The following is a 23,584-nucleotide window of genomic DNA, read 5'->3' on the forward strand; positions in this document are numbered from 1 at the left end:
CCTTTGTTCTGTTATTTGCTGACTTTTTTCTCAATGATTTATAGATGCTCTTTATATATTACAGGAATGAATCCTCTGTAATCTATTTTTCTTTGTTGTTTGTCTTTTAGTTTTATTGAGGCTATCTCACACAAGAGGGTTTGCAATGTGCTGCTGTTGCCTTAGCGTCTGCCTTTGGGGGTTCAGGTCACACGCAGAACTTCTGCAGGGTAGATGACTCAGCAGTTGCTGCTGTTGCTGCTCCAGAAGCAGCCTCGTGGCAGCAAACATGCTATTCAAAAGAAAATGCTGCTTAAAAATAAGACCTGTGGTGGTGACACATGCCTTTCATCCCAGTACTCAGGAGGTAGAGGGAGGATTGCTGTGAGTTCAAGGCCAGCCTGGGAACTACAGAGTCAGTTCCAGGTCAGCCTGGACTAGAGTGTAACCCTACCTCAAAAAACAAAAAAGAAGCCGGGCATGGTGGCGCACACCTTTAATCCCAGCATTCAGATGTAGGAGGATCGTTGTGAGTTCAAGGCCACCTTGAGACTACACAGTGCATTATAGGTCAGCCTGGGCCAGAGTGAGACCCTACCTCAAAACACCAAAAAAAAAAAAAAAAAACAAAAAAAAAAAACCAAAAACCCACAAACAAACAAGAAAACACCAAAAAAGACCTTCACAAAAAAAAAAAAACACTGTCACGCACATAATTTATTTAAATATTAATAGATAGGAGTAAAAACTTCAAATGGTGTAACCAGACTATAACAGCTTTATATTCACAGATGGTCGGATGCTGGCAAACAGGAAGATCTATGTATACTGAGACGGGCTGTTATGAAAATGCATACGAAGGCCTGAGAAATGGTCTATTAATAGGCTTTGGTGGAGCCATAATCCCCAATTTTCTACTGGCTCCCGATGCTGCTTGAGAACCATGCAAGGCTGGACCGGCTCCAGCTTTGCTGGAGGGCTTACTTTTAGAAGATGTTTTTCTGCATGCGGTAGATCCCCTAAAATGTGACAAAGAAAAGAAAATTAGCATGGTAAATGAAAGCAAAAGTGAATAGTCTTTTTCCCTTCAACTTGCTAGGAGTTTCTTTGGTGCTGTTTTTGCATTTTGTGCTTATCAACATCATGGGGAGGGCAAGTTTCCTACCCCTCCAAGAATAAAAGGACTGCTGCTCACCACACAAATTTGCCCCAAATTTGTTCTTCTAAAATGCCAAGGATTGTTCCTTAAGTCTATGGCCTGTGACCAACCCACAGACCCTCTCTCCAGCCACACCTTCCATCGCCTTCATTTAGAGGCTTCGGGATCTATTCTGACTAAATAAAGGAAGTGAAGTTATCTAAGGAAGTGAAAGTATCTTTTTCAACGCTCCAAGTCTCTGGCCAGCAGACATTCTAGAATTACTGTACGGACAGTTCTGCACAAGGCAACTTTGTGGGAGAGTGGAGATAGGTCAGAGCCCCTGGGTGGCTTCTTTCTAGCCGTGCTTGCCACTGGGAATGCTGCAAATGTGGCTCCCTGGGGACGGAGGAGCTGCCCTATGCAGTGGTCTGGCATGTGTCAGGGCCACGTAGCTAGCAGCTCCCTTAGCTACACTGAGACTTGCCAGTTCTCACTTGCCACCTCATTCAAGCATGGAAGAGGCCCCTGTCACAACCTAGGCTGAATCTTTCCTGCACAGTGTTTCTCCTGCTGATCTGAGGAGAGCAACCCTGCCCTCCCCCAATAAAACACATCACCCTGCCTGCTTGTTCACAGCAACAAGAAAGGTTGCTTCACCTCTGGCAGCCCCTCGGAGCTCTGCAAACCTACTAAGGACCACCATCATCAGTTCCAGAGCTAAGGGCAGTAAGTGGCCTCCCACTGATTTGCAGTCCAGGGAACCTGGGGCCATGGGCTCTGGGTCAAGGTACTCTGTCGGGCTGGGTGAAGAGTGGTTTTCAACATTTGAAACCTCATGCTGGAGGGAAGGCAGCGTCACTGTAGATCTGGCAAAGCCCTATGTTGATTTCCTGCTGAAAAATTAAGCCCTGAACAAAAACCTGCTGTTTATGTGGATTTACAGAAAGAATCTGCCAAAGGCAGCCTCCATTTCAACGGGCCATCCATTTTCCTCCCACTCAGAGAACCCAGAACACAACCGGCCCATTGTGTGACGTGCAGCAGATGAGAGGAGGTGGTGGTGGTGAAGGGCTCTGGCTGGGAGCCACAGGTATTCCTCCACTGCACAGGGAGTGGGGACTCAAGCAGGTGAGCTGCCTGTGGCAGCCAGGAGGACCCAGGCATGCTGCTTTGGTGAAGTAAGGCACAAAGTTGACTGGAGGGCATTAGGAAAGATTTTTTTTTTTTTTTCAAGGTAGGGTCACACTTTAGCCCAGGCTGACCTGGAATTCACTATGTAGTCTCAGGCTGGCCTCAAACTCAAAGCTATCCTCCTACGGCTGCCTCTGGGATCAAAGGTGTGCGCCACCACACCCAGCTAAGAATTGCTTCGTCTTTTTCTTCTTCATCTTCTTTTTTTTTTCTCAAGGTAGGTTCTCACTCTAGCTCAGTCTGACCTGGAATTCATTATGTAGCCTCAGGTGGCCTCGAACTCACTGTGATCCTCCTACCTCTGCCTCCTAAATGTTAGGATTAAAGGCGTGCACCACCACACTCATATGTAGCAGAGTTTGATTTTAAGCTCATGATCCTCCTGCCTCCACCTCCGGGTTGCTAGGCTGATGGGCACGTGCTACCAGACCTAGCTACTAGATACTAGTTTCACTGCTACTTATTTAGGCTCTAGGTGACCCTGCAAAGAGCTTTGTTCTAGCAAACAAATACTGCAAGAATTAAATAAGGGAGCCAGCAGCAACAAACACTGTGACACATGGTCTGCTTTCTGTTAATCAGTAAAAATGGGATGAGAGGTCACCCACATTTTTAAGTGCTCACAGACATGCAGAAGTGAAAGTGTCCAGTCCTACCTCTGAAACTGAGACCAGGGAGGCTGGCTTTAGACAAGTTAGCCTTAGGCAAAAGCCCTTCCCATGCAGGCCAAGCCAGTTTCGTCTTCCTAAACCCCAGGGAACTGGACCAGAAGCCTTTTAAGGTCCCATGCTTTATGAGTGACTGAGGAAATGAGCATTTCCCAAGGCAGAAGAATAAACCAAAGGAATGAGAAAATGTCTTCTCTGAAGAAGATCTGCTGGTCACTTGCGCACTAAAAACCACAAGCTTAAAACCAACATTTACGATTGCCTTTAATTCCTGTGCTCTAGCATAAGGATTAGCACATGTAAGATGTTTGTTTATGGAGTTAACAAGAAATGACAATTTGGTGAAGTTGCCTTTCTTTCTCTTCCCCCACTCAGTCTTTTTTTGATGATAATCACCCAGAAGGAAAAGAGGTAGAAAAACTGCAAAAGCAAACAAACAGCTTGCAAAAGTTGACTGAAGCCTTGCTTCCCTGTTTTTAAGCAATTCTGTTAGAATAGGCGGTTATTTGGGGGCCATTCTCTGGAATGATGACATGGATGCAAGAAAGAGGGTGGAGGGGCCCTGGCAGAGAGATGGGAACCTGGGCTATTTGACACAGTCCTATGGAGAGAAGCATTCACGTCACCTTTGCTCTTCCCTGTGTAGAAAGCACCCAGGGCAGACACTATCTGCCCAGAGTGGAGGGGAGGGGAAGGGAGGCCACTTACGCAGTCCCCAGGCTTCCCCATTGTGGTCTCTTCTCGGCTACTCTGCTAAGGCCCGGGAGGTTGAGTCTCCAGGGCATTACCAGACAGCAGGGAGGCCTGCGGATGTAACTTTCCTTCCTTCCTTCCCTCCTTCCTTTCTTCCTTCTTTCTTTCTTTCTTTTCGGTTTTTCAAGGTAGGGTCTCACTCTAGCTCCGGTTGACCTGGAAGGCACTCTTTTTTTTCTCAGGGTGGCCTTGAACTCACGGTAATCCTTCTACCTCTGCCTCTCGAGTACTGGGATTAAATGCGTGTGACACCATGCCAGGCCGATGTAACTTATTTCTTTTTCTTTTTTAATTTTTATTTATTTATTTGAGAGTGACAGACAGAGAGATAAAGAGGCAGAGAGAGAGAGACAGAGAGAATGGACACGCCAGGGCCTCCAGCTACTGCAAATGAACTCCAGACACATGCACCCCCTTGTGCATCTGGCTAAAGTGGGTCTTGGGAATCGAGCCTCAAACTGGGGTCCTTAGGCTTCACAGGTAAGCGCTCAACCACTAAGCCATCTCTCCAGCTCCGATGTAACTTATTTCTAACATGCATGAAGCCCAGGGTTCCATCCCCAACACCGCATAAACTGGGTGTGGTAGAGTACACATGTAATCCTAGCACTGAGGCTAAAGCAGAAAGATCAGAAGTTCAAGGTCATCTTCAACTACACAAGAAGACTGAGGGGCTGGTGTGGTGGTGCATACCCTTAATCCCAGCACTTGGGAGGCAGAGGTAGGAGGATAGCTATGATTTGAGGCCACCCTGAGACTACATAGTCATAGTGAATTCCAGGTTAGCCTGGGCAAGAGCAAAACTCTATCTTGAAAAACCGAAACCAAAACAAACCCCTTTAGATACAACTTAATTATGTCTAGATGAGTTAAAAACTCTGAAGCAGCAGGGCGGGGTGGTGCTCGCTTTTAATCCCAGCACTCAGGAGGCAGAGGTAGAAGGCTCATGGTGAGTTCAAGGCCAGCCTGAGACTACATAGTAAATTCCAGGTCAGCCCGGCCTAAAGCTGAGACCATACCTTGAAAAACAAAACAAAACAAAACAAACAAACAAACAAACAAACAAAAGGCTAAAGGCATTTATTTTCAAAACATGACAGGCCAAGGTCCAATTCCCCAGTACCCGTGTTAAGTCAGATGCACAAAATGGCACGTGTCTGGAGTTATTTGCCATGGCAGGAGGCCCTGGCACATCCTTCTCTCTCTAGAATAAATAAATATTAAAGTTAGTGTGGTGGCTCATATCTTTAATCCTAGTATTTAGGAGGTTAACGGAAGAGGATCATCAGTGAGTGTGAGGCCAGCCTGGGCTACAGAGTGAGTTCTAAGTGAGTCTAGGTTAGAGTAAGAACCTGCCTAAAAACACCTCCAAAACAAAATCAACCAACCTCTTCCCACCAATCTGAAGTAATGTTTTTATTTTGGATCGGGCCTTAACCATCAGTCCATTAACGAGAGAAGACTTAATAATGGCTAATTTTAATAAATGCCTCCAAGCAAACCGGTGCAGTTATATGTACTTTCATCCTTTCCGCCCTCACAGCCGACATTGCAAAGACATCAAAGAACATACCCCCTTGCCCTGCAGCCGCCGTAACTGGTTCTTCTCCTCTTGGGCTTTGGGGAGGCTGGCATCCTTTTCCTCTTCCTTTCATCTCTGGTGTGCTTGGAAAAGTAGTGAGATGATACGGGCCCTTCCTTGCTGGGCTCCTCTGCGGTGCTCCTTCCCACACCTCGGCTGCTGGACAGGCTTGTGCCTGGGGAGTTCTCCTCAGCTACAAGTAGGAAGTACAGGTATTGACAGGTGAGCCTGTGCTGGGCCATGTGTTCTGTATGGAGATGCGCAGCACAGGGTCCGGGTGGCCGAAACCTAGCTGCTGTTGTGGTGCTTCCCTAACACAGAGACCCCACAACTCAGCAAGAACCGAACGCTTCTACTTAAAAAACCCCCAGTGTGCTCAGGGGGAATTTATTCTTTTCTTGGAGGGGAGGGATTTATTCTTAATGAAAGAGTAAAAATTCATTATTTAGGGCTGGAGAGAGGGTTTAGCAGTTAAGGCGCTTGCCTGTGAAGCCTAAATACCCAGGTTTGATTTCCTTAGAACCCACACAAGCCAGATACACATGGTGGCACATGTGTCTGGAGTTCGTCTGCAGTGGACAGAGGCCCTGGCATACCAGTTCTTTCTCTCTCACTCACTCACTTAAATAAATAATAATAATAAAAAAAATTAGCTGGGCGTGGTGATGTACACCTTTAATCCCAGCATTTGGGAGGCAGAGATAGGAGGATTACTGTGTGTTCCAGGCCACCCTGAGAATACATAGTGAATTCCAGGTCAGCCTGGGCTACAGTGAGACCATACTTTGGAACACCCACCCAAAAAAACCAAAAAAATTCATCATTTTTTTTTTTTTAAAAATACATAGTGAATTCCAGGTCAGACTGAGCTAGAGTGAGACCCTACCTTGGAAAACCAAAGACAAACAAACAAACAAACAAAAAAACCATCTAGTTGGGGCAGGGGAGATGGCTCAGTGTGTAAAGTGCTTGCTGTACACGCATGAGGACCTGAGTTTGCATCCCTAGCACCCATGTAAAGGTGGATGCAGTGCTGTGTGTCAGTAATCCCACAGCAACTAGGGTAACACAAGCAGCAGACACAGAACCTTCAGAAGCTATGTGCAGGGCTGGAGAGATGGCTTAGCGGTTAAGCGCTTGCCTGTGAAGCCTAAGGACCCTGGTTCAAGGCTTGATTCCCCAGGACCCATGTTAGCCAGATGCACAAGGGGGTGCACGTATCTGGAGTTCGTTTGCAGTGGCTGGAGGCCCTGGCGCACCCATTCTCTCTCTCTACCTCTTTCTCTCTCTCTCTGTTGCTCTTAAATAAAAATTAAAAAAAAGAAGCTATGTACATACACACAAAATTTATGATTGTCTTTAATTCAACGAGAGACATCAGGTTTAGTTCACACTCTGCTGGATGTGACCTGTGTTCATTTTACATTGTGTACTTAATCCTGGTAAGTGACTTGAAGAGTTCTACATAAATGTAAGGCAATTTTATTTATCGTTTTAAATATGCTGAAAAAATAAGCCCAACATAGACAAGGGAAACAAACTAAGTTTCCCCTCATCTTTAAACAATAGTTTCTTAATAAATGGAACCAGAAAATTTGAAGCATATTTTATTCTTTATGGGCCTCTTTGTATAATGTTATGAACATTTCACATATTATGCAAAAAAATGGGCCCCCGTGAAAGCACACATTTGCAAGGACGTTGGTAGTTTCCATAGGTATTTGCATTCTAAGGTTTAAAAAACCTTTTTGAGGTCAGAGTGATCCCCGCTTCATGTCCTGCTCTGCCAGCCCTGTGGTACACCTCCCTCTTCTCTCGTCTGTCAAACAGCGATAGGCAAAGCTCTTGATGCAGTTTGAGTGCAAAGCCTTGAAAATACGCAGGCGTGATGGCCACCATGCTGCTGGGTTCCTTCCCTCATCAGCCTTGTCTTGCGTCAGCAAAAGCCCCACCAAATATAATTTCCTACCAAGAGATTGTTAAATATATCCAAAGCATGGCTTTTAATGGAATAATTACCATATAAAGGAATTTATGAAAACCCTACTTTTCAGCACTTTGTTAATGGATAAAAAACATCGTGGACAGAGCTTGAAATACACACTTATTTCTCATTCTGTTCATTTCCATTAGCCTTGAGAAGACTCTCCTACCCTAGGGCCCTTAGGGAAACAGGAAAACATTGAATTTGGCAGGTCTGTTGGGTAATAACTTATTACATGGCCTGTTAGCAGAAGGTACACTCTGCCTGTTCCTGTTTACCATCCTCTACAACAAAATACAATTTTTGCCAGATGTGGTGGTACACTCCTTTAATCCCAGGGCTTAGGAGGCATGAGGAGGTAGGAAGACTGCTGTGGCTTGAGACCACAGTGAGTTCTTCTAGGTCAGCCTGGGCTAGAGCAAGACCCTATCTTGAAAGAAACAAACCAACCAACCCAAAAATATCCCTTTGCTCTCACTTTTCCTTAGCCAGTGCCTTCCACAATGCAGTGCAGGGCTTGTAAGGAGGCACTGCAGGCTAGGCCCAAAGCAGCCCTCTCTCGGGCAAGCTCTTCTAATGACTAATCACAAGGGCATTCCAATGACATATTCATTTTTCCAAGGAACCTCAGTAGTACAGTTTTATCTTAGACATGCTTGTTAGATACTATGTTCCTTCCTCAGATAAGGACACAGCTGAAACACACAGAGGTTGCTGGTGGCCTGCCAAAGATCACAGAGTGAGATGGTGGCAGATCTGGGACAGTTCCCAGGGGTTGTGATTCCTTGGGCACTGGCCTTACAAGAACCAGCAATGCCTGGACCCACAGGTCCCCATTAGAGCCCCAGTGATTGTTTTTCCTGGGACCTAAGTACCAGGGTGCACAAGAATGCCTGCCACAACCCTGGAGGTTGCTCTGACGACTTGAACTTCAGTGACAAGGTTGTAGGGAAGCATTAACCACATAATTCTAATTCAATGAGATGCATTGCTTAACATTAACACAGGCTTTTGGAAAACACATTTGGCTGGATACTGAACCTGGCACTGTCCACTCTGAGTACTTCTGTAATATGGGAATCACTTCTGCACCATATTTTTCCAGCTTGTCTTCTGTGACACCATCAATTTGAAGCAAGACCTCAGGACTGGAAGATAAAGATTCTGTGCATGGACATAAAATTAAGAATTTAAATTACCACCCATAGAAAACCCACTGAATTCAAGCTTATTCATTGCTTCAGCTCATGTATGCTAAGTGCCAACTACTGCTGAGCACAGGGCAAATGGGCCAGTTTTCATAAAGGCAACGTTAGCACTGTCAAGCCGGCACGCAGGCCTGGAAGGCAGGACTCCACATTCTACTTCAGCAGCAAAGGCTCAGAAGGCAGGCCAGTGGGTAGGAGAAAACCATGGGCCTGGGTGAAGCTGGACGGCGGGACTTGTGTGCTCAGACTAAGCACACTCAGCTTTTGCCCACTGTCTCCACTACCAAGACTTGTCGAGCTGCAAGACTGATGTCCCTGTATTTGTTGTGAACACCCACATGCTATTTTTAGCTCCTTCTTTGCACTGCAGACTGGCATACCCCACCCTAGCCGCACCATGGCTGCCCCCAGTTCTATCTTGTTCCTCCTCTGGTTAATTGCACGTGGGGTGAAGCAACAAGTAGGACGTTTGGAGTCCTCTGCAGAGATGGCCCATCCATCTTGTGGCCGGACAAGCCTGTCATTTAAAGGTCACAATGGCTGCTCTCTGAGGACAAGTGGAAATGGCAGCCTGGTTGGATGCCACCACAGGAAGCAGCAAGGATGGAGCGGACTAGAAGCAGTGGTGGAGCCGGGGGTGGGGTTTGGGTGCATTCTGGGGGCCGGGCATGCTGGCTTTAGGGGGAGAGGGAGTAATAATCACTGTCTTGACTTGAGCAAAGGGTGGTTTTCAAGTCTTTTGCAAGCTGTGATTTTTACCTCACTGCTACGTTTGGAGGAGAAGCGCTGGACTAGGACAGAACAGAAGGCTTATGAAGAGAGCTATTGAAAGGCGAGGTAGGAGAGGGAGGTAGCAATGTAGACTCTTTACAGAACTTGTATTTTACCTAGAGAGCCATTGTACCTTTAGTGGTTTAGGAATGATTAAAATGTACATCATGCGGAGGTAAAGGAGACCACTTAGAAAAAGATACTAATAGTCTAGGAAAAAAAAAAAAAACACCACACACACACCATTTTAAAAATTGATTTTAAACCACACATTTTTTCAAACATTAGCATTCCTGAAGTCAAGATATGTCTTAGAACTGCTGATGGCCAAATGGCAGCTGCCTTGCGGTTGCTACTGCCTGTGCATGTGAGAACGTAGTTACAGTTATTTAATAATTAATATGTCAGCAGGTTACAAAGTCATTGTGTTATTGGTACCTTCCAGAGTGAGTTTACCACATGAAATAACTTCAAAAAGACTATTAGCATAGAAAAGTGGCAGTGAATCCAAAAAGGTCCTGAGACAGAGTAATGGGAAATTAATTTGCTATTAATAAAGCACTGTCAGGTTTGGAGAGATGGCTTAGCAGTTAAGGCACTTGCCTGGAAAGCCATAGGACCCAGGTTCAATTCTCCAGTACCCACATAAAGGCAGATTGTATGTGTCTGGAGTTCATCTGCAGTGGTTAGAGGCCTAGCATATCCATTCTCTCTCTTTCTCTCTCAAGTAAATGGAAAATATTTAAATGGCTGGAGAGATGGCTTAGCAGTTAAGGCACTTGCCTGCAAAGCCAAAGGACCCAGGTCTGATTCCCCAGGACCCATGTAAACTAGATACATAAGGTGGCACATGCATTTGCAGTTTGTTTGCAGCAGTTGAAGGGAAGGCCCTGGTGCACCCATTCTCTATCTGCCTCTTTCTCTCTCAAATAAATAAATGAATAAATAATAAATACATATAAAAAGATTTAAAAAACAGCCAGGTGTGGTGGTACATACCTTTAGTCCCAGAACTTGGGAGGTATGAGGACTGCAGTGAGTTCAAGGCCACCCTGAGATTACATAGTGAATTCCAGGCCAGTCTGGGGTAGAGTGTAATCCTACCTCAGAAGTTGCAAAAATTTTGCAAAAAAGTACTGTCTTTAAGGAAATGACCATATTTCACAGTTTATTTATCCCCCCCCCCTCTCTCTGTGTGTGTGTGTGTGTGCATGTTTAGGAGTACACCCTGGCCTCTCATAGATTCATATGTATTTGTTTTGAGGTAGAGGCTGACCTAAAACTTACAGTAGTTCTCCTACCTCTGCCTCCCAAGTGCTGGCATTAAAGTTGTGTGCCATGACACCAGGCCCCTTATAGTTTTTCAAAAATACAATTCTTGGGCTGGAGAGATGGCTTAGCGGTTAAGTGCTTGCCTATGAAGCCTAAGGACCCTGGTTCAAGGCTCGGTTCCCCAGGACCCACGTTAGCCAGATGCACAAGGGGGTGCACGCGTCTGGAGTTCGTTTGCAGTGGCTGGAGGCCCTGGTGCGCCATTCTCTCTATCTCTCAATCTCTGCCTTTCTCTCTGTGTCTGTCGCTCTCAAATAGATAAATAAAAAATGAACAAAAAAAAATTAAAAAAAAATTACAAATCTTTTTAAGAGCTAAAGGACTCCTTACAATGTGCTCCTCCAGACATAAAATGGCCTGGATATCCATGACCTCACAGTGCCTGACACCACCTATACAAGACCATAATAGGAGGAAAAGATCATGACATCAAAACAAAAGAGAGACTGATTGAGGGGGGAAGGGATATAATGGAAAATGGAGTTTCAAAGGAGAAAATGGGGGGGAGGGAGGGCATTACCATGGGATATTATTTACAACCATGGAAGTTGTTAATAAAAAAATAAATAAAAAAACACAAATTTTTTGGTGTTATTTTTATTTATTTAGTTGAGAGTAACACACAGAGAGAGAATGGGCATGCCAGGGCTTCCATCCACTGCCAATGAACTCCAGATGTGTGTACCCTCTTGTGCATCTGGCTTACATGGGTGCTAGGGAATCAAGCCTTGATCCAGGGTCCTTAGGCTTCACAGGCAAGCACTTAACTGCTAAGCCATCTCTCTGGCCCCAAAAATACAATTCTATTTTTATTTATTTATTTGAGAGAAAAATACAGGGAGAAAGAGAGAGAGAATGAATGGTTATGCCAGGGCCTCCAGCCACTGCAAACGAATTCCAGATGCATCAGGCTTATGTGGGTCCTGAGGAATTGAACCTGGGTCCTTTGGCTTTGCAGGCAAGCACCTTAACCACTACAAAGCCATCTCTACAGCTCCAGACTTTTTTATTTTATTTTTTTGAGGTAGGGTCTCACTCTGGCCCAGGCTGACCTGGAATTCACTATATAGTCTCAGGGTGGCCTCGAACTCATGGCGATCCTCCTACCTCTGCCTCCTGAGTGCTAGGATTAAAGGCATGCACCACCACGCCTGGCTTATTTATTTTATTTTTTAGTTTTTCAAGGTAGGGTCTCGCTCTAGCCCAGGCTGACCTGGAATTCACTATGGAGTCTCAGGGTGGCCTCGAACTCATGGTGATCCTCCTACCTCAACTTCCCAAGTGCTGGGATTAAAAGCTAACACCTTTAACTGCTAAGCCACCTCCTCAGCCTTCTACTTTTGTTTTTTGTTTAATTTTGCAAGCAGCACCAATATTTTAACCGTTAATCAGGGAGGCTTCTCTTCATACCACCTAGTACTTTATATGACCTAAAAAAGAAGCTTAGACTTGTTGAAACAATATGACATTCTTGTCACTGAGAGATATGTAACCTTTTGTTGATACCTTCTGGTCTCAACGAGAAAGCATCCCCTTATAACAGAATGGATAGGATGGGACAGTAGCTCAGTGGTAGAGCCCATGTTTAGCATGTATGTAACTCTAGGTTAAATTCCCAGCCTCTGGTAGCATAAAACAAACCCAAACCTAGAATGGGAATGTCAATGATGATGCATGAGCAAACAATGACAAGGGCAAGTGATTTGTGCACTGAAGGGATGGTGGGATGGCTTAGTGGTTAAGGCGCTTGCCTACAAAGCCAAAGGACCCAGGTTTGATTCCCCAGGACCCGTGTAAGCCAGATGTGCAAGTCAGTGCATGCATCTGGAGTTTGTATTCAGAGGCTGAAGGCCCTGGCATGCCTATTCCCTCTCTATCTGCCTCTTTCTCTCTCCCTCTCTCTCAAATAAATGAAAGAATTAAAAAAAAAAAAAAGAGCTGGGCATGGTGGCACATGCTTTTAATTCCAGCACTTGGGATTAAACTCGGGAGGCAGAGGTAGGAGGACTGCAGTTCGAGGCCACCCTGAGATGACATAGTGAATTCCAGGTCAACCCCTGGACTAGAATACGACTCTACATAGTGGGGGGGGGGGGGAGAGTTCTTTACATAAAAAAAGTGATTGTGTGCTGGAAATGGTTCAGCAGTTAAAGTGCTTGCTTATAAGCCTAAGGACCCAGGCTCGAATCCCCAGTACCCATATAAGCCAGATGTACAAAGTAGGACATGTGTCTAGAGTTTGTTTGCAGTGGCTAGAGGCCCTTGTATGCTCATTCTCTCTCTCTCTCTCTAATAGATAAATAAAAAATTTAATAAATAAATAAAAAAATAAATAAAAAAATTTAAAAAGCAAGTGATTTGTTTGTGGAACAAGAATGGAACAGGGGAGACTTCATGAAACAAGAGCACAAAAGGTGACATACACCAGTTGATTATAAGAACAACTTCTTTTCCAGAGACCCTACTATTCAAAATTTGGGTTGAGTTATCTCAACCCATGGAAATAACTCAGATCAGCAAGTATTTTTTAAATAAAGACACAGCAGTATGCCAGATAAAGATTCAAAGCATAAGACAATTTCTTTCATAAGGAATTTAGCTTTTCATTGCAAAGACATTTGAACATAAATAGCTAAGCATGATGAGGCAGGCATATAATATTCTCAGCACAAATAATTGACATCTGGCTTTATAGATTGAAATTATTCATATTCAACATACAGCTTTAGAGCAAAGTGAAGAAACTGTATATCTTAAATATTTTTACCTCAAGAATGAGCTTAACTGGTTTCTCTGAGTTTTTAATAGAGATTAAATAAAGAAAATTAATTAGACTGAGACATACTTATCATTTAAAAAGCCTCTAAGCAGCCCAGCATGGTGGCTTGTGAGTCCAGCACTTGAAAGGCTGAGGCAGGAAGATTGAGAGTTTGAGGCTAGCCTGGACTATATTGTGAGGCACCATGCACAAAAACAAAACACACACACACACACACACACAAAAAAAAAAAAAAAAAAAGAAGAAAAGAAAAAAGAAAAAGGGCTGGAGCAGTTAAGGCGTTTGCTTGCAAAGCCAAAGGATCCTGATTTGATTCCCCAGGATCCATACAAACCAGATGCACAAGGGGCACATGCATCTAGAGTTCCTTTGCAATGGCTGGAGGCCCTGGTGAGTCCATTCTCACTCTCTCTGTTTTATGAAAAACAACAGAGGCAAAATCTGGGCTGGAGAGCTGGCTCAGTGGCTAAGAGCACTTCCTGTGCAAGCATAAGGGCCCAAGGAGACCTCAGAGACCACTTGAGTTCAATTCTCAGGACTCACATAAGCAGCAGGGTATGGCCATGCATGCCTCTAACCCCAGTCTGATAGGGGAACAGAGATCAGAGCTCACCTAAAGAAAAAAAAAAAAAAAAAAAAAAAAAAGGCAAGCTCTGGGATCAGTAAGAGGTTCCAGCTAAAATAAGAAGGGGCAGATGAGAAATGAAACACCGTATTCCACTCTGGCCACCAAAGGCGAAGTGACCCTACTGCAAGCTAGTGCATGGGTTGCTGCATGGGCACACACACATGCATATAATACACGTGCACATAAACACACACATGCGTATAATACACACACACACACACATCAAGGCCAGGCATGGTGGTGCATGCCTTTAATCCCAGCACTCAGGAGGCAGAAGTAGGAGGATCATCATGAGCTTGAAGCCACCCTTAGACTACAGAGTGAATTCCAGGTCAGCCTGGGCTACAGTGAAACCCTACCTTAAAAATAAAAAAATAAAATAAATTAAAAAACAAAACAAAACAAACAAACAAACAAAAAATCAGGGCTGGGCTGGAGGGATGGCTTAGTGGTTAAGGTACATGTCTGTGAAACCTAAGGACCCAGGTTCAATTCTTCAGGTCCCACGTAAGCCAGATGCACAATGGTGGTGCATGCGTCTGGAGTTCGTTTGCAGTGGTTAGAGGCCCTGGTGTGCCCATTCCTACTCTCTATCTCTCTAATAAATAAATCTTTTTAAAAAGGAGATTTAAAATTTTTTTAATTTTACTTATTTATTTCATAGAGAAAGAGGGAGGGAGAGAGAGAATGGGCACACCAGGGCCTCCAGCCACTGCAAATGAACTCCAGACGTGTGCAACCCCTCGTGCATCTGGCTAATGCTGGTCCTGGGGAACTGAACCTGACTCCTTTGGCTTTGCAAGCAAATACCTTAACTGCCAAGCCATCCCTCCAGCCTTCAATAATAAATCTTTAGCAAAAACAACACAGCTATAATACAGACACAACAATACAGACATGACAATATAGACATACCCCAAAAGTCCCTTTTCAAGATGAAATAACTTCTGACCCACGAATCCAGGCCATGTGAGAGAAAGCGAAGCGCACAGGCTCCTACCTGCAAGCTTCTTGAGAGTGGCCGTATTGAAGATATTGAAGTAATGGACACCAAAGACTTTCCCCAGAGACTTGCAGACCTCTGTAAGTTCTCCAAGACATTTCTTAACCATCTCTTCCCTCTGAGATACTTTGGCCACTAAAGCTTTTTGTTTTTTCATGCTGCTGGAATTTTCTGTTTCCATGAAGTCTACCTTAGTGAGAGAGAAAGCCATCACAGAAGGGGTAGACGGGACCCTTGAACCCAAGCAAGGCTTTTCTCAGGCCTCAGTAGCATTTGTTTCTATTTCTCTCCTGCCAAGTAGGAGTAAGGCCCTTAGGGACAGAGTCTTTGCAGTCTCCACTATCCTATCTCCAGGGCCCGCCATACCACCGCTTCTTGATCAACACGTATCCAAAGACAGGAGCATTTAGTGACCTGATAACCCATTACATTCATCCAGACAAATGTCATACTAATTGGGTTCAATTTTAAGATTTCTTTCCAATTAAGATGATAATATGTTCCTATGGGACAGTACATATAAATTCAGTGTATGTAAGCTTTGAAAAGACACTCAATTTTTTTTTGTTTTGTTTTTTTCGAGGTAGGGTTTCACTCTAGCCCAGGCTGACCTGGAATTCACTAGGTAGTCTCTGGGTGGCCTCAAACTTGCGATGATCCTCCTACCTCTGCCTCCCGAGTGCTGGAATTAAAGGCGTGTGCCACCACATCCAGTTAAGACACTCAATTTTGCTCTAACACGTTTTAGTGCACTCATTGTGATAATAAACATTTAAAATACCCTACCTTTAGATGCCCATTTAGCACAGTTTGAGCTCTAGTTCCCAGCATCACATAGGCAATAGCTTGGTCATTGGCATTGATGTATAAGTCTTCATCCAAAATCTTGTCCAGTATCAGCTTTTTAAAAAGTCTTTCAGCATTGTGTCGTGAATAAGCAGATCCCCTTCCAAATATACCTGACTGGATCTTTGCACTCTTACTCCCTAATAAGGCACAAAAAGTTACATGAGTAAATATAGGTGTGTCGTCACACACACAGAAGAGGACATGTTTGGACAAATAGAAGGGTTCATCTATTCCACAGGAAAGCTCAGAGCACACAGAGACCTTGAGCCCTGGATAATGAGCATATGTGAGTGTGAGTCGAAGATTCCTGTGGCTGCATGTGCTTTTGCTTCTCTGGTGCCCATGCACTCGGCGCTTATGCTCCACCCTCGCCCCTCCTCATTGTTTCATAAGGCACTGATCAAAAAACACAGCAAAATTAACTTTCCTTTGAAAAATGTTGCATTGACAGCTTATAAAATTATCAGGAGGGAGGGTATTACCATGGGATTTGTTTTTAATTTTATTTATTTATTTCAAAGTGATAGAGAGAAGGAGGCAGAGAGGGAGAGAGAGAGAATGGGCGTGCCAGGGCTTCCAGCCACTGCAAACGAACTCCAGATGTGTGCGTCCCCTTGTGCATCTGGCTAACGTGGGTCCTGGGGAATCGAGCCTAGAACTGGGGTCCTTAGGCTTCACAGGCAAGTGCTTAACCGCTAAGCCATCTCTCCAGCCCATGGGATATTTTTTTATAATCATGGAAGTTGTTAATAAAAATTTGAAAAAAAAAAAAAAACCAAACACCAAAGGGGAAAGTGGGGGAGGAGGAAATATCATGGTTTATTGTCTATAATTATGGAAATTGTCAATAGAAAAAGCTGAAGTGGGTGGAGGGGAGATAAGTGTTGGTCGTGGTGGCGCACGCCTTTAATCCCAGCACTTGGGAGACAGAGGTAGGAAGATCGCCATGAGTTTGAGGCCACCCTGAGACTACCAAGTGAATTCCAGGTCAGCCTGGGCTAGAGTGAGACCCTACCTTGAAAAACAAAACAAAAAACCCCAGGGGGGCTGGAGAGGTGGCTTAGCAGTTAAGGCATTGCCCTACAAAGCTAAAGGACCCAGGTTCAATTCTCCAGGACCCATGTGAGCCAGATGCCCAAGGGGGCACAGGCACCTGGAGTTTGTTTGCAGTGGTTGGAGGCCATGGCGCACCCATTCTCTCTCTACCTCTTTGTCTGTTGAATAAATAAATAAATAAAATAATTAAATTACCATGGGATATATTTTACAATCATGGAAAATGTTAATAAAAATGAAAAAAAAATAATTTAAAAAATTATATCAGAAAAAATCCCCAGAAAATCAGAACAAAGAAATAAAAAATAGTTCGCCGGGCATGGTGGCACATGCCTTTAATCCCAGCACTCAGAAGGCAGAGGTAGGAGGATGGCTGTGAGTTCGAGGCCACCCTGAGAATACATAGTGAATTCCAGGTCAGACTGAGCTAGAGTGAAACCCTACCTCGAAAAAAGCAAATCAGTTCATCCAAGTGCCAGCACTTCATACCACTGTGCTATACTACTAGTTAGTGTAACGGTACTATCGATGCAGCTAAAAGCTCCTGATTCTCTTGCTTCCACCACTTCTCCATGGCAATCTTTTCTTTCTTTTGCACAGTGCTAGGGAATCAAGCTTAGGGCCTAGAACATGTTATGTAAGTGCTCTACCACTTAGCTACCCCTCAGTCCAGCATCACCTTTTGTTTTTTACTTTTAATGCTTCTAGAGGGTTCTTGATATAGAACATGAACTCCTATGGTCCTTTAATCCAACCAGGATCACCTCTTGACATTTATACACCGACAACCCCAAGTAGGAAAGAATATTTTTTGGGGGTCTTTTAAAAAAAAGAGCGAGTGAGCGAGTGAGAAAATGGGCATGCTAGGGCCCTAGTCATTGCAAACCAACTCATATGCTCCACCTTGTGCATCTGGCTTACATGGGTACTGGGAAATCGAACCTTGACCCTTTGGCTTTGCAGGCGAGTGCCTTAACTGCTAAGCTATCTCTCCAGCCCTGTGAAAGATTATTTATATCTACCCCTTCCATTTTTCCTCCATTTGCTAGCTATATACAACATACTTTTGGTGCATCTATTGTTTTTGTAACTTTAGATTCATTTCTAGTCACTTCCCACTTTACTATGTAAGAAGTTACGACCATTAGAAGCCTTTACTTCTTTTGTTGGTTTGTTTTATTTTTGAGGTAGGGTCTCACTCTGGCCCAGGCTGACCTGGAATTCACTTTGTAGTCTCAGGGTGGCCTCGAACTCTCGGTGATCCTCCTACCTCTGCCTCCTGAATGCTGGGATTAAAGGCGTGTGCCACCACACCCAGCTTCATTGTCCACTTTTTTGAGACAGTTGGCTACAACATCCCAAACTACCCACTCATTTGTCCTAAATCCCTGCATTGCTTATGGTGATTTTTTTTCTTTTTTGGTTTTTCAAGGTAGGGTGTAGCTCTAGTCCAGGCTGGCCTGGAATTCATTATGTAGCCTCAGGGTGGCCTTGAACTCACGGCGATCCTCCTACCTCTGCCTCCTGAGTGCTAGGATTAAAGGCATGCGCCACCACGCCCAGCTTCTTTTTAAGAGTTTATTTTCATTTTTATTTATTAGACAGAAAAAGAGAAAGTGAGTGAGTGAGAATGGGCACACCAGGGCTCTAACCACTGCAAATGAACTCCAGATGCATGTGCCACCACGTGCATCTGGCTTACATGTGACCTGGAGAATTGATCCTGAGTCCTTAGGCTTCACAGGCATGCACCTTAAAAGCCATATCTCCAGCCCGCCCCCCCCCCGTTTTTTTTTGAGGTAGGGTCTTACTCTAGCTCAGGCTGACCTGGAATTCACTATGTAGCCTCACGGTGGCCTCAAACTCATGGTGATCCTCCTACCTCTGCCTCCCAAGTGCTGGGATTAAAGGCATACACCACCATGTGTGGCTGCTTACAGCTTTTTAAAAATTATTATTATTGGGCTGGGGAGATGGCTTAGTGGTTAAGCGCTTGCCTGTGAAGCCTAAGGACCCTGGCTCAAGGCTTGATTCCCCAGGACCCACGTTAGCCAGATACACAAGGGGGCACACGCGTCTGGAGTTCGTTGCGGTGGCTGGAAGCCCTGGCACGCCCATTCTCTCTCTCTTCCCCCCTTTTGTCTGTTGCTCTCAAATAAATAAACAAAAAAGAGTTAAAAAAAATCATTATTTTTTTTTGTTGTTGTTTTTTTGTTTTTTTGTTTTTCGAGGTAGGGTCTCACTCTGGCTCAGGCTGACCTGGAATTCACTATGTAGTCTCAGGGTGGCCTTGAACACTCGGGTGATCCTCCTACCTCTGCCTCCCGAGTGCTGGGATTAAAGGTGTGCGCCACCACGCCCGGCTCATTATTTTTTTTTAAGAGAGCAAGCAAGCAAGAAAGAATTGGTATGCGGGATCTGGATAGTAGAATATGGGTCCTTAGGCTTTGCAGGCAAGTGCTATAACCAGTAAGCCATCTCTCTAGACCCCAAATTTTTACTTATTTATTGTGAGAGAGAAAAAGCTCAGGCCAGGGCCTCTAGCCACTGCAAACAAACTCCAGATGCATGTACCACCATGTGTGGGTTCTGGGGAGTTGAACCTAGGTCCTTAGGCTTTGCAGGCAAGTGCCTGAGCTATTAAGTCATCTTTCCAGCCCTCACTCACTTCTTTTATTCTTTTTTATTTTTATTTATTTATTGAGAGGCAGATAGAGAGGTATGCCAGGGCCTCCAGCCACTGCCAAGGAACTCCAGACTCATGTGCCACCTTGTGCATCTGGCTTATGTGAGTCCTGGGGAATCGAACCTGGGTCCTTAGGTTTAGCAGGCAAGTGTCTTAACCACTAAGCCATCTCTCCAGCTCCACTTATTTTATTCTTATTTATTATACTTGTATTTTTAGGTCACTGAGATTGAATTTACATCCCATCCTCTTTTGTAACCACAGTTAAGACTGTATGTGGACAAGAACTTAAAAAAAAATTGTATTTATTTATAAGCAGAGGGAGAAAAAAGAGAGAGAAGAGAGAGAGGGTGGGAAAGAAATAGACACACCAGGGCCTCTAGCTACTGCAAATGAATTCCAGACACATGCACCACGTGGTACATCTGGCTTATGTGGGTACTGGGGAACTGAATGTGGATTGTTAGGCTTTGCAAGCAAGTACCTTAAATGCTGAACCATCTTTCCAGCCAGAGAGAACTTCTTACATTAAGCTGTTTCCTTTCTGCTTGGAGCAATGTCCTTTACTATCACTTTAACAGAGCCTCAAGCAGAAAGGAAGGCAGATACTTAGGGTTAGGGCTGTCTTGAAATTTAGTTCAATCTTATAGTTGGCTTCCAACTATAGTTTGCTTAGTTCCTCAAGAAAGTCACATTCTGTTCATCAGACGAACTTGTGTAAGCATTATTATATTTTGTATGTGAAAACCCCTCACTTTGGGACTAGGGATATAGCTTAGTCAGCATGCACAACGCCCCACACAAGGGAGGTGGAGTCAGGAAGATCAGGAGTTCAAAGCTTAACCTCAACTACAAACTTTAGTTTGAGGCCAGCCTGGGCTAGAAATCCTATCTCAAAACAAAACAACCCTGTCCATATCTTAATGACTTTTTTTTCTTTTAAAAAACTTATTTTATTTACTTGAGAGAGACAGAAAGAGAGAGAGAGAGAGAGAGAGGGAGGGAGGGAAGGAGGGAGAAAGAGGGAGAATGGGTATGCCAGGATCTTCAACTATTGGAAAGGAAATCCAGACGCATGAGCCATCTTGTATATCTTGCCTGATGTAGATGCTGAGGAATTGAGCCTGGGTCCTTTGGCTTTGTAGGAAAGCACCTTAACTGCTAAGCCATCCCTCCAGCACCATTTTTTTTCCTTTTCCTTTTCTTTTCTTTTCTTTTTTTTTTTTTTTGAGGTAGGGTCTCACTCTGGCCCAGGCTGACCTGGAATTCACTATGTAGTCTCAGGGTAGCCTTGAACTCATGGTGATCCCCTTACCTCTGTCTCTGAGTGCTGGGATCTTTTTCTTTTTTTTTGAGGTAGGGTCTTACTCTAGCCCAGGATGACATGGAATTCACTTTGTAGTTTCAAGCTGGCCTTGAACTCTCAGTGATCCTTCTTCCTCAGCCACTTGAGTGCTGGGATTGAAGGTGTACGCCAGCATGTCCAGCCTTAGATGTTTAATTTCAACTGATATCTTTCAAATAAAGCAGATGACTTACCCAAGAAAATGTCGACCAGCATGTTCAGAGTAAACCTTCCAGAAGGACCTATATTTCTTATCCCTGGTGATGAACTATGTTCTTGAACAAATCTGACAATATTTTTCACATCATCAGTCACATCTCTTGTTTTATAATCCTATGAATAAAAAGATACCATCTGCTATAATTAAGATAATGAGATTAAGTTTACTATAACTTAAATGCTATTTAAAAATATTTTATTTTTGTTCATTTGAGAGAGAGAAATGGTGGTGGTGGGGGGATGAGAGCTCCAAGGTGTTTGGCAGCTGCAAACAAACTCCAGACACATGTGCCCCCTTGTGTATCTGGTTTATGTGGGTCCTTTGGCTTTGTAGGCAAGTGCCTTAACCTCTAAGCCATCTCTCCAGCCCTTAATATTTATTTATTTACTGTGGTAGTTTGAATAGATGGCCCCCAATATATTCAGTGTTTATTAGTTTGTAGCTTGCATCTGCAGCCACCTGGCTGGAGGTGGTGTCACTGGGTAGATCTCAGGGTCCACCCCTAAAGTGTGGTAGTGGGCTTGAGATTCCAATCCAAAGATATGCAAAGTGTGCCTAGCTGGAGTTCCTGAAGTGTGCTGTGCTATGTGGCTTTTGCTTGTGGCTTTTCTCTCTGTGTTTGGTCCTGTGAAAGTAGCCAGTGTCTTCTGCCATTACAGAACTTCCCCTGGATCTATAAATTTCAATAAATATCCCTTCCTCCATAACTGTGCCTGGTTTGGAAGTTCATCTCAGCGAACCTGAAGCTGTGTGCCACCTTTACTAATCCTGGAGTTTGTCGGGCTCTCATCCTATACTGTCACATGGGCTTCCTGGCTGTCCTCAAGTGGCCCATGAATAGATCCCACCAGATGGGCTTTGTTCTAAGCAGTGCTTCTGACAAGAGTACCCTTACCTAGACAGTTTCTCAGTTAACCACATCTCATCTTCCCAGTGCTTCGATGCCACTGTATTTAGAATATCTCATCCTAGCCATGCGTGGTGGCATATGCCTTTAATTCTAGCATTAGGGAGGCAGAGGTAGGAGGATCACTGTGAGTTTGAGGCCACCCTGAGACTACACAGTGAATTCCAGGTCAGCCTGGGCTAGAGTGAGAACCTACCTCAAAAAATAAAACAAAACAAAACAAAAAAAACCCAAGCAAGAAAGAATATGTAGAAGGATAATTTTATTTTTCCTGGATTTTTCTTTGAGGTAGGGTTTCACTGTAGCCCAGGCTTTCCTGGAATTCACTATGTAGTCTCAGGGTGGCATTGAACTCACAGTGATCCTCCTACTTCTGCCTCCCGAGTGCTGGGATTAAAGGACTTAAGGCCACCATGCCCGGCTTTTGCTTGCTTTCTTTGAGACAAGATTTCTAGGTAGCCTACCCTGGCCTTACTGTGTCAGTCTCCGACGTGCTAAAACTACAGATGTGTACCACCACTCCCAGCTATGTACTCTTATTGTGTACACTGTTTATAACTGGCCTCCCTCTATTAAAATGTAACTCTAGGACTGGAGAGATGGTTTAGTGGTTAAGGCATTTGTCTGCAAAGCCAAAGGACCCAGGTTCAATTCCCCAGGACCCATGTAAGCCAGATGCACAAGGTGGCACATCCATCTGGAGTTCATTTGCAGTGGCTGCAGACCCTGGTATGCTTGTTCTCTCTCTCTCTTCTCTTCCTGTCTCTCAAATTAAAACACACACACACACACACACACACACACACACACACACACACACACACACACACACACATACACACACATGGGTATGTAACTCTATGGGGACTGACTTTTATTATGTTCAGTGGGCTAGTCTAGATTCCTAGAAGAGAGCCTGTTATGGAGCAGGTGCTCTGTTGTCCGAGTGGTCTGATTAAGAATGTTTCCAGGGTAAGTGGGAGAGGGCCAGGAGCCTGCAGATTCCACATCAGGAGTGAATTACCCTCTCTCCACCAGTGCTGCAATCTCTAGTTATTACACAGTATTTTACTGACATGTCTACCTCCCTTCCAGCCTGTGGCTCGAGGACTATACCACATCTATTATGAGCTTCTGGCCTACTGTTGATATTTTAAATAAAATACCAAGTGTGAAGATGTTCTTTAAACAGCAGAGCACTGCAAATATTAAAATATGAAACTACAGGAGGCTGAGGTAGGAGGAACACTATGAATTTAAGGCCAGCTTCAGTCACAGGGTGAGTTCCAAGTCAGCTGAGGCTGGACTGAGACCCCCCACCTTGAAAAAAATAAAACATGAAGCTAAGCAGGATGTGGTGGGGCATAATTATAATCCCAATACTCAAGAGTCTAAGGCAGGAAAATCACTGTAGGTTCAAGGTCAGCCTGGACTACATAGTAGTTTCAGGACAGCATGGGCTAGAATGAGATCTTGTCCCAGCAGAGGAGGTATATGGGGAG

The 23,584-nt window shown here is 44.3% G+C and overlaps 1 protein-coding gene across 1 annotated transcript in view; it reads right to left on the reverse strand.

Moving 5' to 3' along the window:
* Positions 1-678: 678 nt before the first annotated feature.
* Blm (BLM RecQ like helicase) overlaps positions 679-23,584 on the reverse strand; it is an 80,818-nt gene continuing 57,912 nt past the window's right edge. The window contains exons 16-21 of the mRNA XM_045146018.1: positions 21,150-21,288; positions 15,806-16,005; positions 15,017-15,209; positions 8,340-8,462; positions 5,306-5,507; positions 679-998 (exon numbers count right to left, since the gene is read on the reverse strand). Coding sequence (XP_045001953.1) covers positions 821-998; positions 5,306-5,507; positions 8,340-8,462; positions 15,017-15,209; positions 15,806-16,005; positions 21,150-21,288 — 1,035 coding nt within the window. The 3' untranslated portion in view covers positions 679-820. The remainder of the gene's footprint in view (positions 999-5,305; positions 5,508-8,339; positions 8,463-15,016; positions 15,210-15,805; positions 16,006-21,149; positions 21,289-23,584) is intronic.

Source organism: Jaculus jaculus, chromosome 3 (assembly GCF_020740685.1).
Source record: "Jaculus jaculus isolate mJacJac1 chromosome 3, mJacJac1.mat.Y.cur, whole genome shotgun sequence".
Classification (NCBI taxonomy): domain Eukaryota; kingdom Metazoa; phylum Chordata; class Mammalia; order Rodentia; family Dipodidae; genus Jaculus; species Jaculus jaculus.